The 22,668-nt window shown below is 41.0% G+C and overlaps 1 protein-coding gene across 1 annotated transcript in view; it reads left to right on the top strand.

Moving 5' to 3' along the window:
- Positions 1-22,668, top strand: part of MRPS9 (mitochondrial ribosomal protein S9) — a 129,346-nt gene that overhangs the window by 60,836 nt on the left and 45,842 nt on the right. Inside the window, exons 3-5 of the mRNA XM_073614751.1 lie at positions 5,722-5,784; positions 8,036-8,066; positions 12,842-12,921. Coding sequence (XP_073470852.1) covers positions 5,722-5,784; positions 8,036-8,066; positions 12,842-12,921 — 174 coding nt within the window. The remainder of the gene's footprint in view (positions 1-5,721; positions 5,785-8,035; positions 8,067-12,841; positions 12,922-22,668) is intronic.

Genomic DNA, 22,668 nt, shown 5'->3' with positions numbered 1-22,668 from the left:
ATTTAACACATCCCTATTCACACCTGAGACCTTGTAACAGTAATGAGTCACATGACACTGGGGAGGGACATTTTTACCTAGGAGTGTACTCACTTTTGTTGCCAGCGGTTTAGACGTTAATGGCTGTGTGTTGAGTTATTTTGAGGGGACAGCAAATTTACACTGTTATACAAGATGTACACTCACTATACATTTTAGAAAGTGTCATTTCTTCAGTGTTGTCACATGAAAAGATAGAATAAATACTTACAAAATTGTGAGGGATGTACTTACTTTTGTGAGATACTGTGTGTGTGTGTGTGTGTGTTTGTATATATATATATATATATATATATATATATATATATATATATAAATTAATTACTGGTATCTTTGTGTAAATCAAAATGTGTGATATCTGAACATCAGAGTCTCTCACAAATCGCACACCACATAAGCAACTTTATTTGTTGTTACATATTAAATTGCTTGTGTCTATCGACCTTTCCATATTGCAGTTACCAATGCAACTTCACTGATGGAAATGATAAAAATATTTGTTGGAGGCGTGATAGGCTTCCCTGAAGAGATGAATTTTCAGGGATCACCTGAAGGCAGTCAGAGTAAGACAGCCAGGCAGCTTGAGGTAGAGAGTTCCAGAGGATGGCAGAGGCTCTGGAGAACTGCTGCAGACAAGCGTAGCAGGAGGAGACAGGGGGTCTTGAGAGGAGAGGATGGTTTGGGTGATATTTTGAGACAAGATTGGTGATGTAGCTTGGGGCAGAGTTGTGAATGGCTTTGTATGTTAGTATTTTGAATTTAATTTGGTGGCCATTGGGATGCCAGTGGAGGGATTGGCGGAGAGGAGTAGCAGACACATTATAAATATTAGCAATATATTTTCAAATGAAAATTGTAAATAAGTCCAAAAAAAAATCCCATGTAGATGTGCTTCCTATTCAGTATCTGTGCACGTCACTGATGCAGTGTAGTGTAGATATTGTTGCTAGCTCTTTTTTTCTCCCTGCCTCTTTGACATGATACAACATAAGTTATTTATTGCACGTTCCTCTAATGATGAGGGCATGGGAAAACAAATGCGCTGCAGACATTGATGTATCTCTTCACCCAGACTTGGTAAGTTGATAATCACAAATTTGTAATTGTCAACTTTTTACTGCTGTGTAATTAATCCATAATTTCCTTTTGGGTATGATTGAATTATGTTTGCCACATATCCATCAATGCCATATTCTTTATTCTAAGAGTCATTATCATAAATCAGGATATTATATATCAAAGAATCAGGACCTCAGCCAATTATGAAAAGTTCTTCGAGCTATAGGGAGCTATCATGGTTACAATCTAAGGCACAAATAAACCAGACATAATTCAAAGGTTGAACTTAATATGATTCTTAACAGATCATTATTCTATTCTTCACAGGTTTTAGTTTTATGTGCTTGGGAGTCATTTTAAAATATGTTTTAGCTTAACGTAAATTTAAAATATTTAATGGACCTACTGACCTCTCTATTTATTATGGACTCATATTCTCCAGGGGTGCTTCCGTTTGGACTGCCCTTTACCGTGATGCTACAGTCGTTACATACTATATGATTTGGTAATAATGGATGCTGTATCTACTCTTCTATCTCTTCTCTCCTACTTTTTCTTCCTTCTCTGCGCTCTTTCTTTTCCTTTTTTATTTGATTTTACTCACCAGTCATTTTATTGACTTTTTACTGTATGTTGTCAATTATGGCGCTTGTGCTGCCATCCTGAATTACTTTGACATTTGTTATCCCTTTCCCCTTCCCCCTTTTCTATTTTATGCACCCCTTTGTTTTGATTTTTCAAATCTTGAAAATACGTGAATAAACATATATTCAACCTAATATGGACCTACAAAGCAGTGGATGTTACAGTTGTGCTCAAGTTTGCACACCCTGGCAGAAATCGTGAAATATTGATATTGAGAATATGGCTTTTATTAAGGGATGGTGACCATATGAAGCCATTTCTTTAAGGAGCACAATACAACGATCCTCAAAAATGAACGGCATGTTCGAGTTGCCAGAATGTTCGAGTTGCCAGAAAGAAGCCTGAACTGGAGAAAGTGCAGAGAAGGGCAACCAAACTGATAAGAGGCATGGAGGAGCTCAGCTATGAGGAAAGATTAGAGAAACTGAATTTATTCTCTTGAGAAGAGGAGATTAAGGGGGGATATGATCAACATGTACAAATACATAAGTGGTCCATATAGTGAACTTGGTGTTGAGTTATTCACTATAACCCCTTCCCGTCCAGCCGCCGCAGTTATACTATATACAGCAGTTTGCCTCCTCCTGGGCAAACTGTCGTAGCTATACTATTTTGACCACTAGGGGGTGCCCGCGGTGCGACTACGGAGCCGATGCATGTGCCGGTGGCTGCGATGACCGCTGGGCACCTGCGATCGCTCCACACAGAGACAGAACAGAGATCTGTCCGTGTAAACGGACAGATCTCCATGCTATCAGGAGTGAGGAGAGCGATCTGTTGTACTAAGTATGAACAACGATCTGTCTCCTCACCCCGGCAGTCCCATCCTCCCCACAGTTAGCGAGTGATTCTAGGTAACACAGTTAACCCCTTGATCGCCCCCTACTGTTAACCCCTTCACTGCCAGTGACATTTACACAGTAATCATTGCATTATAAATGCCAATGGTCCCAAAAATGTGTCAAGTGTCCGATCTGTCCGCCATAATGTTGCAGTCCCGATAAAATCGCAGATCACTTACTAGTAAAAAAAAAAAAAATATAATATTAAAAATGCCATAAATCCTTCCCCTATTTTGTAAATGCTATAACTTTTGCACAAACCAATCAATATACGCTTATTGCAAAAATATGTAGATGAATACATATCAGCCTAAACTGAGGAAAAATTTAGCTTTTTTTAAAAAAAAATTGGGGATATTTATCATAGCAAAAATATATTTTTTTTCAAAATTGTCAATCTTTTTTTGTTTATAGCGCAATAAAAACAAAAACCGCAGAGATGATCAAACCACCAAAAGAAAGCTCTGTTTGTGGGAAAAAATTTTGTTTGGGCATCGCATGACCGTGCAGTTGTCCGTTAAAGTGACGCAGTGCCGTATTGCAAAAAATGGCCTGGTCATTGAGCAGCCAAATCTTCCGGGGGTTAAAGTGGTGTTCCAACCAAAAAAAAAAAATATATGCATAAATGTGCCTTAAAAAAAAAAAAAAAAAAAAAAATTTGGAAATTTACTCACCTCTAAATGCCTGTTGCTAGGGGGTCCCTTGTAGTCTGCCTCCTTCAGTGCCTGGGCTGGTGACATCACTTCCCCTCGGCACCGGAAGGGCTCAGCTCTGCCCCCTCCCTCTTGTCAATCATATGGGACATCACTGAGGACAAGGGGGCACTCTTTATGTCTAGAGGAAAAAAGATTTAATCTCCAAATGTGGAAACGTTTCTTCATAGTAAGAGCTGTGAAAATGTGGAATAGACTCCCTCCTGAGGTGGTTCTGGACAGCTTAGTAGATTGCTTTAACAAAGGCCTGGATTCTTTCCTAAATGTACATGTAATATAACTGGGTACTAACATTTTATAGGTAAAGATGATCCAGGGAAAATTTGTTTGCCTCTCCATGGGATCAGGAAGGAATTTTTTCCCCTGCTGTAGCAAATTGGAGCATGCTCTGCTGGGGTTTTTCACCTTCCTCTGGATCAACTGTGTGGGTGAATGATTGTGTATATGAAATTGTACTATTTTTTTTTTTTTTTTTTTTTGGTTGAACTAGATGGACTTTTTGTGTCTTTTTTTCAACCTGACTAACTGCCAACTGTCAACTGTAACTGCCCTAATGCCACAAAAAAGCCCGGTGAAGCATGTCAAGGTGTTGGGCATATTGTAATCAGGCTTTTTTGTGGCATTGCCGCAGTAAAGGCATCTTTCTGGCAACTTGACCAGGCAGCTAATTTTTGTTTATGTATTGCTGTATTGTGGCTACCTGTAGGTTTTTCTTTGTATCCTGAACAATTCTTCTGGCAGTTGTGGCTGCAGTCTTTCTTGGTCTACCTGACCTTGGCTTGGTATCAAGTGATCCCCAATTTTTCCACTTTAAATAGGTGATTGAACAATACTGACTGGCATATTCAAGGCTTTGGATATCTTTTTTATATCCTTTTTTCATCTTTATAAAGCCCTACTACCTTGTTTTGCAGGTCTTTTGACAGTTCTTTTCTGCTCCCTATGGCTCAGTATCTAGCCTGCTCAGTGCATCCATGTGAGAGCTAATAAACTCATTACTCAATACACTCACTATTTATACACAAACATTAATTGCAATATAAAAAGCCACAGATGACTGAAATTACTTACTTGCCATTTTAACCTGTGCACGAAACTGTGTGTGTCTGTACCAAGGCCAAACATTCCAGGGTAAGTAATCTTTTGGTCAGGGCTGTTTAGGTGATTTCTGTTATTAGGATTTAAAAAGGAGCCAAACAACTATTACTATGTGATAATTAAAGGATACGTTCATCTTTTCAGGCAGAATTTCAGTTTTCATAATAAATAGAAGCATTTTCCAGTGACATTTCTGGCCCAGCCATCCCAATGTGCTTTTCCCTCTCTTACCTTATCCACAGGATATTTAAAATCTTGTCCGTTTATATGTATTTTTAAAGGGATTTTCGGATTCCATCACTTCTCAGCTTTTACTTCCTGTTCGGTCATTTCCCAGAAGCCTTCACTTCCTTGTTGCATCACAGAAGAAGATGAGGACCACACCTGCCTCAGTACATTACCACCATCCACCCACTTCCTATAGAATCTGATTGTACAATCTCCTGTTTTTTGCAGTTTGCCATGCGTTCGGAAACACATGGATGTGAATGGAGCCTCATTGTTCTTTTGTAAATGCACCAATTTCACTTTCAGGCCCCACCCACACCTAGAGTTTTTTTTCTCCTTCAAGTAAAGTTGAGCAGGAACTGATCCCCTGTCAGATGTTTACTGCTGTTCAGAAGGCAAAGGGGTGGTATTAGGCCTCTCAGCCAGTTAATGGATATCTGGAAATAATGGAGAGTGAGCCTTGACCAATTCAAATGACAATCTGTTTTAAATGGAGCCAATATTTTCATACTTAGGAATGCAGAGCACAGAATGCTGCTGTTTAGACCCCTTTCACACTGAGGCGGTTTGCAGGCGGTATTGCGCTAAAAATACCGCCTGCAAACCTCCCCTAAACAGCCTCCGCTGTTTGTTCAGTGTGAAAGCCCGAGGGCTTTCACACTGAAGCGGTGCGCTGGCAGGACGGTGAAAAAAGTCCTGCAAACCGCTTCTTTGGAGCGGTGAAGGAGCGGTGTATTCACCGCTCCTAAACCGCTCCTGCCCATTGAAATCAATGGGACAGCGCGGCTATACCGCAGCAATACCGCGGCTATAGCCGCGCTGTACGAGGGATTTTAACCTTTTTCGGCCGCCAGTGGGGGTTAAAACCGCACCACTAGCGGCCGAGTACCCCTGCAAGAACGACGGTACAGCAGCGCTAAAAATAGCGCTGTTGTACCGCCGACGCCCCCACCGCCCCAGTGTGAAAGGGGCCTTACTGCGGACAGTAGCTTCAGTTTTTACACCATGCCCAAAGTGTTTTTTTATTTTTCAAGTGAAACAAGTTAACCTGATGAAGGTCAATATTATTGTATAAATACTTATTTTCTTTTTTTCAGAAAGCCATAGCTTACCTTTTTCCATCTGGATTATTTGAGAAGAAAGCCCGACCAGTTATGAAGGTATCCCCCTTTTTTTCCCCTTATTTATATACTGTTTAGATTATTGCTCATACAAGAGGAGAGAAATCTTTAACTGTGGTGTTATACAGTAGTACATTCACAAAATTAAGAAGGCAAGTCATATTAAATATGATCCAGGGACATTTTACAACTCATTTTGTAATTGTACATGTCAATATCTTTCATGAAGAACTCTGAATATTTACGGTGTTAGGTTTAGTAGTAGGGACCCATCTCAGTTTAGACAAGCATAAGGCATGTTATATCAGTAAGGGCTAGTTTATACTTGCTTCGAAACATGGCTTCGGACATGCTTTGTTAAAGCTCTCTGAACGCCAGTCAAAGCTCCTGTCACTAAATAAAATGGTTAGCTTATAGTCCTGTTTACACCTGCTTTTGCTTGGTGCTTCGGTAGGGCTTCGAGCGAGCTTTGCCATAGCCTTCTATGGATGCTTTGAAGCATCAATGAATCTACATGGGGTATAATTTTTGAAGTAAAGCCTAAGCAAAGCAAAAGCAAGGTGTAAACAGGACTGTAAGCTAACCATTTTATTTAGTGACAGGAGCTTTGAATAGTGTTCAGAGAGCTTTAACAAAGCATGTCCGAAGCCTTGTTGAAGCGGAAGTAAGTGTAAATGAGCCCCAAGAGATCGTTGAAGAGCTGGCATGAATGTAAGATGTCCTTTTGTTGGTGGAAGGGTTTGAGCCTCCAAAATATACAGTGGTGACGGAAAGTATTCAGACCCCCTTAAATTTTTCACTCTTTGTCATATTGCAGCCATTTGCTAAAATCATTTAAGTTCATTTTTTTCCTCATTAATGTACACACAGCACCCCATATTTACAGCAAATGAGAATCATGAGGTAAAAGGAAGTGCCTGAAGTGCTCAGAGACAGAATTGTGGCAAGACAGATCTGGCCAAGGTTACAAAAAAATTTCTGCTGCACTTAAGTTTCCTAAGAGCACAGTGGCCTCCATAATCTTTAAATGGAAGACATTTGGGACGACCAGAACCCTTCCTAGAGCTGGCCGTCCGGCCAAACTGAGCTATCGGGGGAGAAGAGCCTTGGTGAGAGAGGTAAAGAAGAACCCAAATATCACTGTGGCTGAGCTCCAGAGATGCAGTCGGGAGATGTGAGAAAGTTGTAGAAAGTCAACCATCACTGCAGCCCTCCACCAGTCGGGACTTTATGGCAGAGTGGCCCGACGGAAGCCTCTCCTCAGTGCAAGACACATGAAAGCCTGCATGGAGTTTGCTAAAAAAACCACCTGAAGGACTCCAAGATGGCGAGAAATAAGATTCTCTGGTCTAATGAGATCAAGATAGAACTTTTTGGCCTTAATTCTAAGCGGTATGTGTGGAGAAAACCAGGCACTGCTCATCACCTGTCCAATACAGTCCCAACAGTGAAGCATGGTGGTGGCAGCATCATGCTGTTGGGGGTGTTTTTCAGCTGCAGGGACAGGACGACGTGGTTGCAATCGAGGGAAAGATGAATGCGGCCAAGTACAGGGATATCCTGGATGAAAACCTTCTCCAGAGTGCTCAGGACCTCAGACTGGGCCAAAGGTTTACCTTCCAACAAGACAATGACCCTAAGCACACAGCTAAAATAACAAAAGAGTGGCTTCACAACAACTCCGTGACTGTTCTTGAATGGCCCAGCCAGAGCCCTGACTTAAACCCAACTGAGCATCTCTGGAGAGACCTAAAAATGGCTGTACACCAGCGTTTACCATCCAACCTGACAGAACTGGAGAGGATCTGCAAGGAGGAATGGCAGAGGATCCCCAAATCCAGGTGTGAAAAACTTGTTGCATCTTTCCCAAAAAGACTCATGGCTATATTAGATCAAAAGGGTGCTTCTACTAAATACTGAGCAAAGGGTCTGAATACTTAGGACCATGTGATATTTCAGTTTTTCTCTTTTAATAAATTTGCAAAAATGTCAACAATTCTGTGTTTTTCTGTCAATATGGGATGCTGTGTGTACATTAATGAGGGAAAAAAATGAACTTAAATGATTTTAGCAAATGGCTGCAATATAACAAAGAGTGAAAAAGTTAAGGGGGTCTGAATACTTTCTGTCCCCACTGTATATTAACAAAGAATAGACTTTGCATTTATATGTGGTATTTGATCATTCCACATCTCATCACAGCTCAGAATCCTATTCGTTAGATTATTATTGTAATTTTTCAGATCCGTAAATATATACTTATATACACAATTTTTTTCTTTTTCTGCAGCATCCTGATGACATTTTTCCAAAGCAACTAGGTAAGTGTACAAACACCACTGTGGCTTGTAATAGTCTTATTCAGCTGGACTTGCTTAGTGATGTTGAAGGCATTTCACCACTAATCCAAATGATCACCTCAGTTCTGAAGGAAGCTAATGTAATGTGAGCTCCAGCAAAAATAGACTTTACTTCTTCTATGCCATAGGGCAGGATCTGACACCCAACCAGATTTTTATGACCCTTTTCCTTTTAAGCTTCGGAAGATTTTACCCCCTTCATGACCAGGCCATTGTTTTGCTATTTAGCACTGCGATAATTTAACTAGTAATTGCGTGGTCATGCAACGCTGTACCCAAGCAAAATTTATATTTTTTTTCACACAAATAGAGCTTTATTTTGGTGGTATTTGATCATTGCTGTTTTTTAAATTTTTTACAATATAAATGAAATATAAATTATATACTACTATTGGTGGTGGTCAGTGACGTAATGGCACTGGGATAGTGCGGCGGGCAATCTGACACTCTGGGGAACTGACCCTGACATCACCAGTGACACTAATACAGTGATCAGTACTAATAATATACACTGTCGCTGTACTAATGACACTGGCTGGGAGAAAATTAACATCTAGGGCGATCAAGGGGTTAAATGTGTGCCTAACAATGTTTAGTGTGTGTACTGTGTGATGATTTTGCTAAGTAATGTGCCAGTGTTTACGCTCTTCTTTGCAGGGAGAAAGAAACTGGCACATCGCTGCTGTCTGTAAATAGCCCTGTGTTTACCAACACAGGACTCTCTTCTGTCATTTGATCAGTCGATCAGTGGGTCCCAGCCAATGATCATTGCCCCAGGGCCCACTGATCAGTTTGTGCTGCAGTCTTTCAGGTCTGTGCGCATGTGTGGGAGCAGGCCCAGAAGAAAGCCTCGACACACCGGTAAATGTACTGCGGCGGGTCGGCAAGCAGTTAAAAGGCCGTTTCCCTGTAGCACATCTGTCACAGATGCAAACTACAGTGGTGAATTTACCTTATACAGTTTCTTTCTACAAATAATTCACTAGCACAAGATCCATCATCACACATGCAGCCCTATTACCTTACAACGCACAGCTTAACCCCATTTAAAGCCTAGGTTCATCTTTAGTAACATGTGACACCCATTATGACAGTGGGCGGGGATCCTCTTCCCACACCTGCTGCACCATTCGAAAACAGCGTGTCCACCCACACAGACACGTCATTCATTCACAGGGCTCTGTGAATGAATGAACTACAACTACCACCATCCATTGCGGCTGAGAGCTTGTAGTTCTCAATGAACTACGAGGGCGCTGGTGAGTAACTGCCTGCCCATATCTAAGGTACGGGCAGACATCTCCATTGACAGTCTGCAGGAGCCTGGCAGATTGCGGGTGCAATGCTTTACAGACTCCTAAGGAAAAAAAAATTATATATATATATATATAATATTTTAGTGATAATCTGGACTCCGACTGTCCTGACCCTTATTAAAGGCATTATTTCTTGCAAAAATTTTACTTAAATGCAAAAATACTTTCTCTTGGCTTTAGACAATATTAGGGTTAAAGTTTCTGTCACATTATAAACGAACAATTGGTAACGATCAAAAATAAATTTAGAGTTTTTGGGGGTTTTTTTTACTACTATTTTGTAACTGTAGTTTTCAGTAGCAATATTAATACTTTTTTGTATTGTCTGATTAAAATTAAGTCTCATTTGCGTTTGAGAAGGTGCAGGACATAAAATGCTGTCATCTAACCTCTAGTGCAGGGGTCTCCAAACTGTGGCCCGTGGCCTGGATGTGGCCCTTTGCTTGCCTTCATCTCTCTTGGGGCAATATTCCTTCTACTGATATGGGCACTATTCCTCTCACTGACACCAATGATGGGGAACTAATTTTCCCACTGACACCAGAGATGGGGTGTTATTCCTCGCCACTGAGACCAATGATGTAGTTAGTTAATCCAACTGACCACCAAGTCTATGGCATAGTTTACTCGCACTGATGCCAGCGTATTTTCTACTGCTATTGGCCACAGTCTGGCCCCCCTAAAATTTGTAGGGCAGTAAACTGGCCCTTTGTGGATTCTCCATAGGAATTCCCTCAAACTAAAAATCCTTGCGGGAGTGGAACCAATCTCCTTGTTGGCATCTCGGAGACCTGTGACGTCTTGGCACGGGGTTGTAGCCTGTAACACATTATCCCAAACAGAGAAATGTATTTAAATTAAGTCAATTTAATTCTGTTAAAGTATAGTATGTAAGCAATTTAGTCGTTTACTATTTTTATTTTTTGTATGGCATAGAGGCAATATGGCAAAGGGAAACTCTTTTATTAAGGAGTTTTAAATAAGAACTACCTATGGTGCCTGTAGCTAGCAGTTATTTTAAGACCTGCACCAGAAAGGGACAAACGCTGGAAGTTTGAACGTAATTGGTTGCCATGTAGCGTATGCTCTGTTCTCATTTCACTTTGGCATTTTGACAGATGAGTCCAGAGTCATTCCTAAGGTGAGTTTTATCTAAGAAGAAATGAATGTGAATTTTTTTTTTTTTTTTTGGGGAAATGGAGTAAGTGACTCTGGGAAATATGGCACTAAACAAAATAGGAAGACAATGCTTATTGTATATGTATACATTTTTTTTTTAGTTAAAAAGTTAGTAAAATATGTATTTTTATTAAAGCAGAAATGGTCTGCTTTTCACTTTGCACTGGTTTTTAAATTTGTTTTTTTATTTCCTTGTATAGTTTGCTACTTTTCCTTTGTACAGAGTTCATGTACACTTGTATACTTTATTTAGTCAGAAATGTTTTTTTTGTTACTGACATGCTTAATGTACCCCTGTAAATATTGGGTTTGCCATTGCTAACCTGATGCCAAAATTACTAGTCTTCTGCCTGTTCCTGACTTCTGTACTTTTAAAGCCTACGTTTTGCAGTTAAATGTGCAAAAAAAAAAAAAAAAACAATGTTTGTTGTGTCCTCATTCATACAGCATACAAAAATATGCTGGTAAGAATATTTCTTACTTTTTTTTTTTTTTTTTAGTTTTTTCCTTTGTAACGTAGGACTGAAAGCTATTTTGGACAATTTCAAAGTTCAGTTAAAGGGACAATCCAAGGGAAAGTGCAATACCATCCAAGCAGTTAACACCTTATCCCCCCAACACCAAAAACAAAAAAAAAATTTAGTCCCAATTCCCCCCCACATGCAGAGATGTAAATGTACATGTTTGGGCAACCAGTGCACGAGAATGTAGATTACACTACACATGTATGCTCGCTCAATGTATTTTTTACAAAAACTTTGCGCTTGATAAACCGTTGTGCTAATATCATAAAAGTGTATAAATTCAATCCTGCGCTACCTACAATTAAAATGAAAATAAAACTGAGTAGTGGCTGCAAACAGCAAATTGTGTTCCCACAACCTATTTATAAAAATACCAATGTGACACTGTTGTACCTACCTAATTGGCAACTATTGCTTTCCATATAAAATGAGCAATATGTGAATGTAGGACTAATAATCATCCAATGTGCAATACACTTTTATTAAAAATGCACTTCCTGAGGAAGTCATGTGACCGTGACAATATGCGTTGGGCAGAGCTGGGTGACTGAGTGCCACAGGAGCTGTGGCCCCGCTGTGATGATTACATGCAATTGATTTTTAGTCTTATCTAAGTGCATTTTTAATAAGTAAAACATTTAGTAAGGCATACTACACTGTGAGGAACCCCTTTATTATATAAGACCATTGCAGGAAGAGTTTACAGTCTCTAAAAGTGCCATACACCCATATTTGTAGATTTGCTCTATACCATCTAAAGTGGCAATGAAGGAGGTATCCAAGTGAGGCCTTAACCGAGTGGAACTAAAAAGTAGCCCCAAGGTGGGGAAAGCATTATTTGAGCTGGCACTTGGCGGGTCCTTGATTTGAGGTGAGAGCATATAATGAACGGTGGTGGGAATCACTATATATGAAATTAACTTGGCGCACAAGGTGGAATATAAGATTTCTTCTGAATGTACGGAACTTATTAGATATTGTTGTTCATATGAGACTGTGATTTAATTTAAAGAGGACATTTATACACAGATTTGCACTGGTGCAAGTGGAAATTATTTGTATTTTGACACAGTTTTTTGGTGTAATATATTAATACCATGTTTTTTTTGTTTTTCTAAATTTTTATTTTCCTATTTTGTATATTGATTATGCATGCAATATATGATTTGTGTACTGTTCACAATAAGAGTGTATTGCAACATTGGATGATTACTGGGCCTTCATTCACACATTGGTCATATTATTTGGATGCAATAGTTGCTAATTAGGTAGGTGCAACAATGTCACGTTGGTATTTTTGTGCTAATATGTCACATGAAAAATTAAAACTACCACCATTTTATTCTCCAGGGTCTCTGCTTTCTATATATAATGTTAAAGCAATATTCAGGTCTAAAACTTTTTTTGTTAAAGATACAGACTCTGGAAGAAAATTAATTAAAGCATTGTAAAAGGTGAAAAGTTGAGAAAAAAACTGCTGAAAAAAAGTAAAAGCAGAGTTATAAAAAAAAAAAAAAGAATTCTCCCTTGGAAGGACAGTAATCTATAAATATCATAAACAATGAAATGTAAATTCACATGTAAATAATGCACAATATTGACATTTGACTAACATACCATCAGCTACAAGCAAAGAGATACATTTCTGTAAATAAGTAGTGTAATTAACACCTCTGTTTAGTGAATGTCTAAAAGTGCTTTGTTTTTATCCCATCAGCAATTCAGTGGGGAGAAGACAAGCGCCCATTCCACTTTCTATTTTACACTGGCAAACAGGAGTTTTACTCATTAATGCACGTGAGTATCTTATGCTGCATGATGAATTGTGCGAGCTGTACGCCAAGCATTAAATTACACTAGGGACTTTCTCAAATAGGCTCTGGGTCTCTGCATTTTATTTCCAAGACAATGAGTAAATGCCTAGAAAACCTTTTAGTGCAAGATTTCACGGTGACGCCGGGCAGGGAATGATTGGGTTTGCAGTCTTCCCTTTGCCTGATATTGTTTAATATGGTTTTCCTTTCATGGAGTGTAGCTGCTCATTTCTTGCATGTACAGTTTTGTTTTACCAAGTTTGGAGGACTATGAAGAGCAGCCGTCACAGAAGGATTCATCGAGTCTGGCACAAAACATGAAGCAGAAGCTTAAAGCAAATTTGTAAATTAGTAGAAAAATTATTGCTATTAGCTAGTGGGGTAAGGTAGGTAGACTCGGCATCTGTCTTGTTTACATGTTACATTAAAAGTGCTAGCCACTAGGGGAGATGTACTGTATAACCCTTTCATGACTAAGCCTATTTCTGACATTTGGTGTTTACAAGTTAAAATCTGTATTTTTTGCTAGAAAATTACTTAGAACCCCTAAATATTATGTAGATTTTTTTTAGCACAGAATCTAGAGAATAAAATGGTGATTGTTGCAATATTTTATGTCGCACGGTATTTGTGCAGCGGTCTTTTTAAACGCAACTTTTTGGGGAAAAAGACACTTTCATGAATTAAAAAAAAAACGAAACAGTAAAGTTAGCCCATTTTTTTTGTATAATGTGAAAGATGATGTTACGCGAAGTAAATAGATACCAAAAATGTCACACTTTAAAATTGCGCACACTCTTGGAATGGCGACAAACTACGGTACCTAAAAAAATCTCTATAGGCCACATTAAAACAAAAAAAATGGTTATCAGGCTAGCGTTACAGAGGAGGTCTAGTGCTAGATTTATTGCTCTCACTCTGACGATTGCAGCGATACCTCACATGTGTGATTTGAACACCGTTTACATATGCGGGCACGACTTCCCTATGCGTTTTCTTTTCTGCGGGACGGGGGCGCTTAAAATTTTTTTTTTTTTTTTTTAATTTAATTTTTTAATTTTTTTACATTGTTTTTTTTAAAAAAAAATTTCGATCACTTTTATTGCTGTCACAAGGAATGTAAACATCCCTTGACAGTGACAGTAATAGGCGGTGACAGGTACTCTTTATGGAGGGATCGGGGGTCTAAAAGACCTCCAATCCCTCCTTCGCACTTCAAAGTATTCAGATCGCCCTTTTCGGCGATTCTGAATACTGTATATTTTTTTGAAACCGGCGCCATTGGCAGCCGAGTGACGTCACTTCCGTGTTTACAGAGAGAAGACTGGCATGAAGCCGTTTCCGGCTTCGTGCCAGTCTCTGTCTAGCCGCCGGAAGAGGCGGATCAATGATTGGGACTCCCGGTGGGAGCGACGGAAGGCGGCGGGAGGGGGGATGTCCCCTCCCACTCATCCGGGATAACAACTGAGCAGCTTTTAGCTACTAAAAAACGGTACCGGGATGATGCCTGCAGCTGCGGGCATCATCCTGGTATAACCCCCGAAAGCCGAGGCCGCGTATCTGCGTACACTCGGCGGAAAGGGGATAAACTATTATCATTGGAAAAGAGCTAGCACAACAAGAGAAACCTGAATAGAGCCTACTGTGATTGCTCATATGATTTATTTATTTATTTATTTTTTTTTTATTAGTCTCTTGCTCCAACAAAATCCAGCCAATTTTCTTAATTCTATATAAATTGGAGAAAAGTTTTAATCTTTGCCAGGCTTAAAATGCTGAGATATTCCCTCATGTCCTGTCCCAGTGGGACACTGCAACCATGATTACCTTAACCACTTGACCTTCAGAAGATTTACCCCCCTTCATGACCAGACCACTTTTTGCAATATGGCACTGCGTTACTTTTATTGATAATTGCACGGTCATGCAACGCTGTACCCAAACAAAATGTAGTGGTTCCCCCCCCCCACAAATATTTCTTTTGGTGGTATTTGATCACCACTGTATTTTTTTATTTTTTGCGCTATTAACAAAAAAACAATTTTCAAAATAAGAATATATATTTTTTACTTTCTGCTATAAAACATATCAAATAACAAAAATGTAAACATTCAGATTTCTTCATAAATTTAGGCCAATCTGTATTCTGCTAAATGTTTTTGGTAAAAAAAAATCCCGATAAGCAAATATTGATTGATTTACACGAACATTATAGCGTCTACAAACTATGGGATATATAAATATTCTGGAATTTTTATTTGTTATTATGCTAGTAATGGTGGTGATCCGCGACTTATAGGGGGGGCTGCGATTTTGGGGCAGACAATCCGACACCAACTGACGCTTTTGACACTTTGTGGGAATCAGTGACACTAATACAGTGATCAGTGTTAAAAAAAAAAATGTGCTGTCACTGTACTAATGACACTGCCTGGGAAAGGGGTTAAACATCTAGGGCAATCAAAGTTTTAACTGTGTGCCTAGCCAGTGTTTGTGTTTACTATGTGTGCTGCTTATACTAGGGGAAAGGATAATTTTAGTCCCTGCTTTGCAGGAACGCAAAATCTATCCCTTTTCCCCTTGTCAAAATGGAACTCTGAGTTGTTTTTATAGACAGAGCTCTGTTCTGAGTCCCTGCCCGATGATCGGCAGGTGCCTAAGGACATCGAGTGCCTGGCACCCGCAGATCGGCTCCTGCTGTGAATAATCTTTGCAGAAGCGGCTTGCACGTTCCCCTGCAGGTGGAAGTGCAGGATCAAGGATATTTATGTGATCCGGTGCACAGCTGCTGCCCTGTAGCAGTAAAACTGCTATAGGGTGGTCAGCAAGTGGCTACAGAGATTGCAATTCTTACCCTCTTTACTAAAGAAAGGTGTTATGTTTATTGCATTTCTGTTTCCATTAAAGAGACTTGCCTTTACTTCCTGTCCTGGTGACAGGACGAAATGGCTGGAGTTAGCATTTGGATAAAGACATTGGTCTTTCTTCCAGTAGAATCAGTTAGTCGTAAAATATAAACTTGCCACATTCGGAGCAGTACAATATGTCTTGAAGAAATAGCTCCACATCAACAGAAATCCAAATGCTGTTTATTGATTACCAAAATGACATCAAAGGACACCAACACACAGATTGTACAATAACATACAATATCTCTACCAGTATAATTTGTAATTCTCTGTTCCTTTTGGTACAAAAACTGGTTCAAGCTGCCCAGAATGTTTTTAGATGTAGAATGTATTTTCCCACCACTTAGCTAGAAAGTTGGATGATTAAATTATTTGCATTAGAACATAACAAATGAACGCAGATACATGTATTTTCTTTCTTGTCCATTGAGAGACACGGGGAACGAAGCTGTAGGCCAGCCCAGAATAACCCCTCCCACATGCCTCAACTTTTTGGGTGGTGTCATGAGAATATTGATGTTTTATCTGCAGCTCTGTTGTGTGAAAACCTATTTTTGCTAGCACCCTTTTTTCTTACTCTTCAAAGTGTTCCTTCCTCATTAAAGACTCTTCACTACATCTCTGCTAGATGGGATGTTGCAGGAATAGCCAGGGCGTGGCTTTCAGGCACTGGGTTCAACATAGAGTGCTTTCCAGACTTCATTCTGGTAGATGTTAGCTGCAGAATGCTTTCAAGGTCCAGAGCCATTGGCATTGCCTCAGTGTGGCCTGTCTCTGTAGATTCACATTGCAAGTTGGCTGGTCAGGTAGAGCTCCAAGAACTTCACTTGGGCCACTGGGTGCCTTTAAAATATCCATGCAGGTGCAATGTTTCTAATTTTATACATGGGGTGGAGGAAGGTTTTACAGAAGGACAGGTCCACTGTACTGGGTGCTCCCAGTTTTCGCTCTACTAATGGTTCCAGGCTGCCTGCACCATTCCTACTAATGGCGCCAAAGTCTGCAGGCTGGCATCACCTTGCTTTGGCCACAAGTGAATCCTACTCCTTCCCCTGCAGATGTTGATTTACCCATGGACCTGGTGGCCTTAAGCCATAGGCCGCAGAAAGTGTCCCATTCTGAATCGCTCCAGTCTTTGTCTGAGCTTGCCCCTGATGACTCAGTCTGCTGCTATCATTCCCAAATTGAAGGAGACTCTTTTTGCTCTTTTCGATATTGTGCACACCACTCTGAAACTAGAACATCAGCCTATTGATTCTACAAATGCAGTTTCCAGTCTTGGATCCTTTAATGTTGTTAAGGCCGCAAAGACGTTTCTATTGCACCCACTTTCCTACTCTTTCTCTATGGAGATTGTAACATACTGACCATCTGTCTGTTAATCCCAAGCGTTTATTGGCCTTGTACCTATTTATTAAGGTTTTGTACAAGTGCTCTATCCTCAGTGTGATTACGGCACATATGGTTCAACACTAAAGTTCTATTTTCACAGCATACATTTTCATTTTAGAATATCAGCATTGTAATAGCAATGCAGACAATGATTATTTCTGATAAATTTATTTGAAAATCTACTTTTATGTTGTGAGTAATGCCTGCTTCCTGGATTCCCTGTGTGCATTGCAGTTTTTCCTTTGCTGTTTTCTTTCATTTTCTAAAGACTATGTATACCATGGTATCTTGCTGCCGGCAACCAGCGACTCCTCCTGAAACTCCTCTCTCAGCACCTCTGTAGTTCAGAAAGCAAGCTTGGCAAAATCTGTGGCATAGCAGTGCCTGCTCACGGGGTAGAGCAAACTTCAAGATCATTCAGTTTAATAGGAGTAGGCTAGGAATAATTGAAATGCAATGTGGAAATGAATATGAGATACGATTTAATAAGGCGCTCCCGCTTCCGTCTCAAATAGTCACAGCGATCTACGACTATCTTCAGCCCCTCCTCCTTCCCCTGCAGCCTTCTGGGACACACACAGGTCCCAGAAGACTGTGGGACCATTTGCAAAGTGCAGCGCGACTCGTGCATGTACAGTAGGAAACCGGCTGTGAAGCTGGAAGGCTTCACTGCCATTTCCCCTTACCCAACATGCTGGCTTCTGCACCTGAAGCCGATTAAAGAATCGGCTCGGGTGCCAACATAGATGGATCCCTGGACAGGTGCGTGTCCTTATATCAAAAGTCAGCAGCTACAATATTTTTTTTGCCCAAACTGGAGCCCCTCTTTAAGGTCCCAACTGATGAACGTTGGAAACCCACACTAGAGCTTGGTTGCCTCTGGTGGGCCCCATCCTTTTCTGAAACCTGGCTGTGACTTTACATGCCAAACCATGGCTTGACCACCAGGTGGTCCATCCATTTCTTTCCCCCACAACACACCATCACATCCAACATGTACGTTCGGCCGTCATGGCTGTCGGGGAATGATGTCATGAAGACGGTGACGGAACAGACCATCATCAAAGCTTATGGTCTCAAGGATCGGGTTCCACCCTTTCCTGTCAAGGCACGCTCTACCTAGATCTGTAAGTGCTTCTAGGGCTTTTCAGCATCAAGCAACTTTTTGTTTACAAACGTTTTTATTAAGGTATAACATAAAAACAGGGTGTACTGGCACCGAGAGGACAATAAGTAAATTTTGAGCTTAGATGTACATCTCTCATGTTGCCTTTGAACAAAATAATGAAATAAGCAGTGAGCCTAATAATTGGGGAGGAAAAGAAAAATGTAGAAAAAAAAACAAAAAACAGAGAAATCTAGAAACTGTGATATTCAAACAACACAAATGTAGGGGTTGTAGTACCATTCGACCAGATTACAGCATTTTAATGTGTCCATAAAGGTGAGTATCATACATATCTACTGTGCAAGTTATTTCAGAAGATTTTAGTCCATCTGGGCATCAGGAGTAGGGACCGAGGGATCCTCAAGTCCTGTGCTAAGCAGGTGGGATGTCCAGATGCCCCATTTTCGATCAAAGTGTATGGTGCACCATACTCTTTGCGATCAAAGAGTATGGTGCACCCTTCCCTTCAATCTAATGGACTCCATCCATAGAAGCACTTGCGACCAGAGGGGCGTTTCCAATTCAGTGCGATAGCCCATTGAATAGCACTAAAGAGTGTGTGAGCTAACTTCTGTTATGGGGGGGGGGACTCCTGGGAGTTCTGCAAACAATATGCACATTTGATAAGTCAGGGTAACAGGCGCTCCAGTTAGCTTGACTATCAGTGAGGCAGTTTTATGCCAAATGGGTCCTAATGCTTTGCAACTCCAGAATGTGTGTAGGAGCCTACCCCTGTCCTGACATCCTCTAAAACATGTGCCAGGAACCAGTGGGTATATCCTGTGTAGGAGGTCTGGGGTATAGTACCAGCGGGTATGTAGTTTGAGGACTGTTTCTTTCATGGATATAGAGCGTTTGCATTTGTGCATGTTGTTAATCATGTCTTGGGAATTTCTGAGCCGTCTCAGCCTCCCATCCCACCATTGCTACAGATTTTAGAGTGTTATTGTAGTCATTGAGGTATAGAGTTGAGATAATCCCCCTATCCCTTGAGGCCTCTCTACATAGGTACTCAAATGGTGATTTTGTCAATTCCACTCCACCAATCAGGGCAGCAGAGTAAAAGTGTCTTATCTCTAAGTATTGGTAAAAATCCAATCTACTAAGGGCAAATGTTTGCTGTAAATGTGCGAATGAGCAAAAGGATGTGCCCTGTAACAGAGATTCTAAGGTTACCAGTCCATGCGCAGTCCAGCTATGAAACGATGGGCCTGTGTTAAAGGCTGGAGGGAATGAGGGTTCTCCCATGAAGGAAGACAGGAGTGGTGTGTTGGACTTTAATTTATATTGCTTCCAGTAGAGAGACCAGAGAGACTGACCCACAATATTATTAAGTGGGGTGATGTCTTTTGGGGATATTGAGCGCGACCAGAAAAGACCTGGGAGGTAGTATGGAGCCACTGAGATCCGCTCAAATTGTAGCCATGGTATGGATGTAGGGTATGCATGCCAGTTGGACCAGGCGGGATGCCAGGAAGTATTTCCATAGATCTGGGCTTCCCAAGCCGCCTCTTCCACGGGCCTATACATCATTGGGCGGCTTAGTCGGGGCTTCTTATTTTTCCATATAAATCTGAGCAGATCTGATTGGATTGTTAGTAATGTGAAGCGAGAGACATACAGGAGCAGTGATCTAAAGAGGAACAAGAGCTTCGGGAGGATAGACATTTTGACTGCTTGAATGCGACCTAAAAATGATATATGGTACGAGGACCATTGGTTAAGAAGGCGTTTAACATTGGAAAAGGCTTGTGGGTAGTTTAATGAGTACATCTGTTTAAGTGAGGGGGCTAGTTTTATACCTAAGTATTGCAGTGAGCTGTGGTTCCAGGAGAATTTATAATTGTCTTTAAGAGTAGTCATTAATGGTTGGGGGAGGTGGATAGGCAATGTGTGTACATTTGGATGGGTTCACTCCTAGGCCTGTAAGATGATAAAAGGAATCTAGGGAGGTCATTAGGTTGGGAAGGGAAATTAGGGGGTCAGAGATAAATACGAGGACATCATCAGCATATAGACTGATTTTAAATTCCTGATCACCTTTTTTATATCCCTTAATGTTTGGGTTATTGGAGATGGATCGGGCTAGGGGTTCCATAGCAACGGCAAATAAAAAGGGGGAAAGGGGGCAGCCCTGTCTGGTTCCGCGGTTTAGAGGAAAGTATTCAGAGTTGCACCCTGGGAGTTTGATACGTGTACGGGGCTGTTGGTATAGGGCCTTAAATCCGTGTATGAATTGGCCATTAAATCCAAATTTGGATAAAACGGTGTCTAAATAGGGCCAGAGGACACAGTCAAAGGCCTTGTTAATGTCCAGACTCAGGAGTAACACCTTCTTGGAGTGAATGTCAGCATCTTGTAGAGTGTTTGTTGCTAAGCGAATGTTGTCAGTGATTTGTCTAGATGATATAAAGCCCGTTTGGTCAGGGGATATCAAAGTTGTAATAACCGAGGCTAGGCGATCTGCTAAGATCCGTCCAAAGATCGTTAAGTCATTGTTAATGACGGAGATGGGGTGGAAATTTTGGGGGAGGGTATGGTCTTTTCCTGGTTTTGGTATTAGGGAGATATTGGGCAGTAACATTTCTTCAGGGAAGTGTTTTCCTTTTAAGATATGGTTATAGAGTTTGGTCAATTTGGGGATTAAGGATTCGGCAAATTTTTTGAGCATCAACCAACTTTTTCCCAGATTTGCAAGGCTACCTCCTGGACTTTTGCTCACACGTTCTCTATGTTCTATAAGGTGGATGCTGCGCGCAATCCCAGTTCTGTTTTTTTTTTTTGGCCTGTTAGCATTTATTTACTGTGTTGCCCACCCCTTAGTTGGACTCCTTTTGGGACATTTCAGAGGTGAAAGACTTCCTGTGACCCTCCAGTGTATGGAGAGGGACAGGGCTTCAACCACTCAGTATGATCATGTTCTCACTACTGCTTTGCTACAAAATGTAGGTATGATGATTGTGGAAGGGGTAATCCTGGGCTGGCCTGAAGGTTTTGTTTTTTTTTAGCCAGTGTCCAGTCCTAAAGTGGGCAGAATAATTTGAAGGTGTAGGACTCTGTGTCTCCTAGTAGACTCTATGAAAAGAATTTTATGGTGGATTTTAATTGCGTTACATTTTCCAATCAGCACTATGTCTTAAGGCTTGTAAACAAGTGCAAGTTTATTCTGGGGAAAAAATGCATGTAAAAAATTTGAAAAGGATTACTTTTAAAATGTGTCTCTCAGTTGAGGTAGTGACAATGGACTTCGTGTCCTTTCCCATTATCCCATAGAACAAGCTAGTATCACTCTCCTATACCCTCATGGAAATTCAGCAAATTTCCATCAAAGTAAAATGGCACACTTGTAGAAAAGAGTGTAAAAATAGTAATGCCTGTTTGCTGTGCTTTTTCTGTGGGTTCTATCTATGACAATGTTGGAATTGTGATTTTAAAGTGCACCTTTCACCCAAAAATTGAGAAGTCTTGTGTGTGTTATTCCAATGTCTTTATAAAAGAAAATCTATGTAAAAGTACTGTATTTGCGTATAACATGCACTTTTTCACTCTGAAAGTCGGGTGGAAATAGCTTGTGCGTGATATACACTGATACTTCAATTTTAGCTGCCTTGGAGGGGAAAGGGAGGGGGGGCGTCAGATTACATACAGTGAGAATCTCCTGTTTACTTGGCGGCCTCTGTAATAGGAAATCCCGTCTCCTGGACCGCCATTGGACAACTGTTCCGTCTATCATAGGAGATTCTCAATGTATGTAATCTGTCTGCGCTCGTCCCGCCCCCTCCCTGTCCCCTCTAGGCTGCAGATGGGCATCGATCGGGCTGCACTGATGGCAATGTTGAGGTTGCTGCAGTGATGGCAATGGCGAGGCTGCTGCTGATGGCAATGGTGAGGCTGCTGCTGATGGCAATGGTGAGGCTGCTGCACTGGTGGCAATGGTGAGGCTGCTGCACTGGTGGCAATGGTGAGGCTGCTGCACTGATGGCAATGGTGAGGCTGCTGCATTGAGGGCAATGGTGAGGCTGCTGCATTGAGGGCAATGGTGAGGCTGCTGCATTGAAGGCAATGGTGAGGCTGCTGCATTGAAGGCAATGGTGAGGCTGCTGCATTGAAGGCAATGGTGAGGCTGCTGCATTGAAGGCAATGGTGAGGGTTGCTGCATTGAAGGCAATGGTGAGGCTGCTGCATTGAAGGCAATGGTGAGGCTGCTGCATTGAAGGCAATGGTGAAGCTGCTGCATTGAAGGCAATGGTGAGGCTGCTGC

The sequence above is a fragment of the Aquarana catesbeiana genome, linkage group LG02 (genome assembly GCF_042186555.1).
Source record: "Aquarana catesbeiana isolate 2022-GZ linkage group LG02, ASM4218655v1, whole genome shotgun sequence".
Classification (NCBI taxonomy): Eukaryota; Metazoa; Chordata; class Amphibia; order Anura; family Ranidae; genus Aquarana; species Aquarana catesbeiana.
Note: the sequence above shows the minus strand (reverse complement) of the source record. Positions and strands in the feature narration are given on the sequence as shown.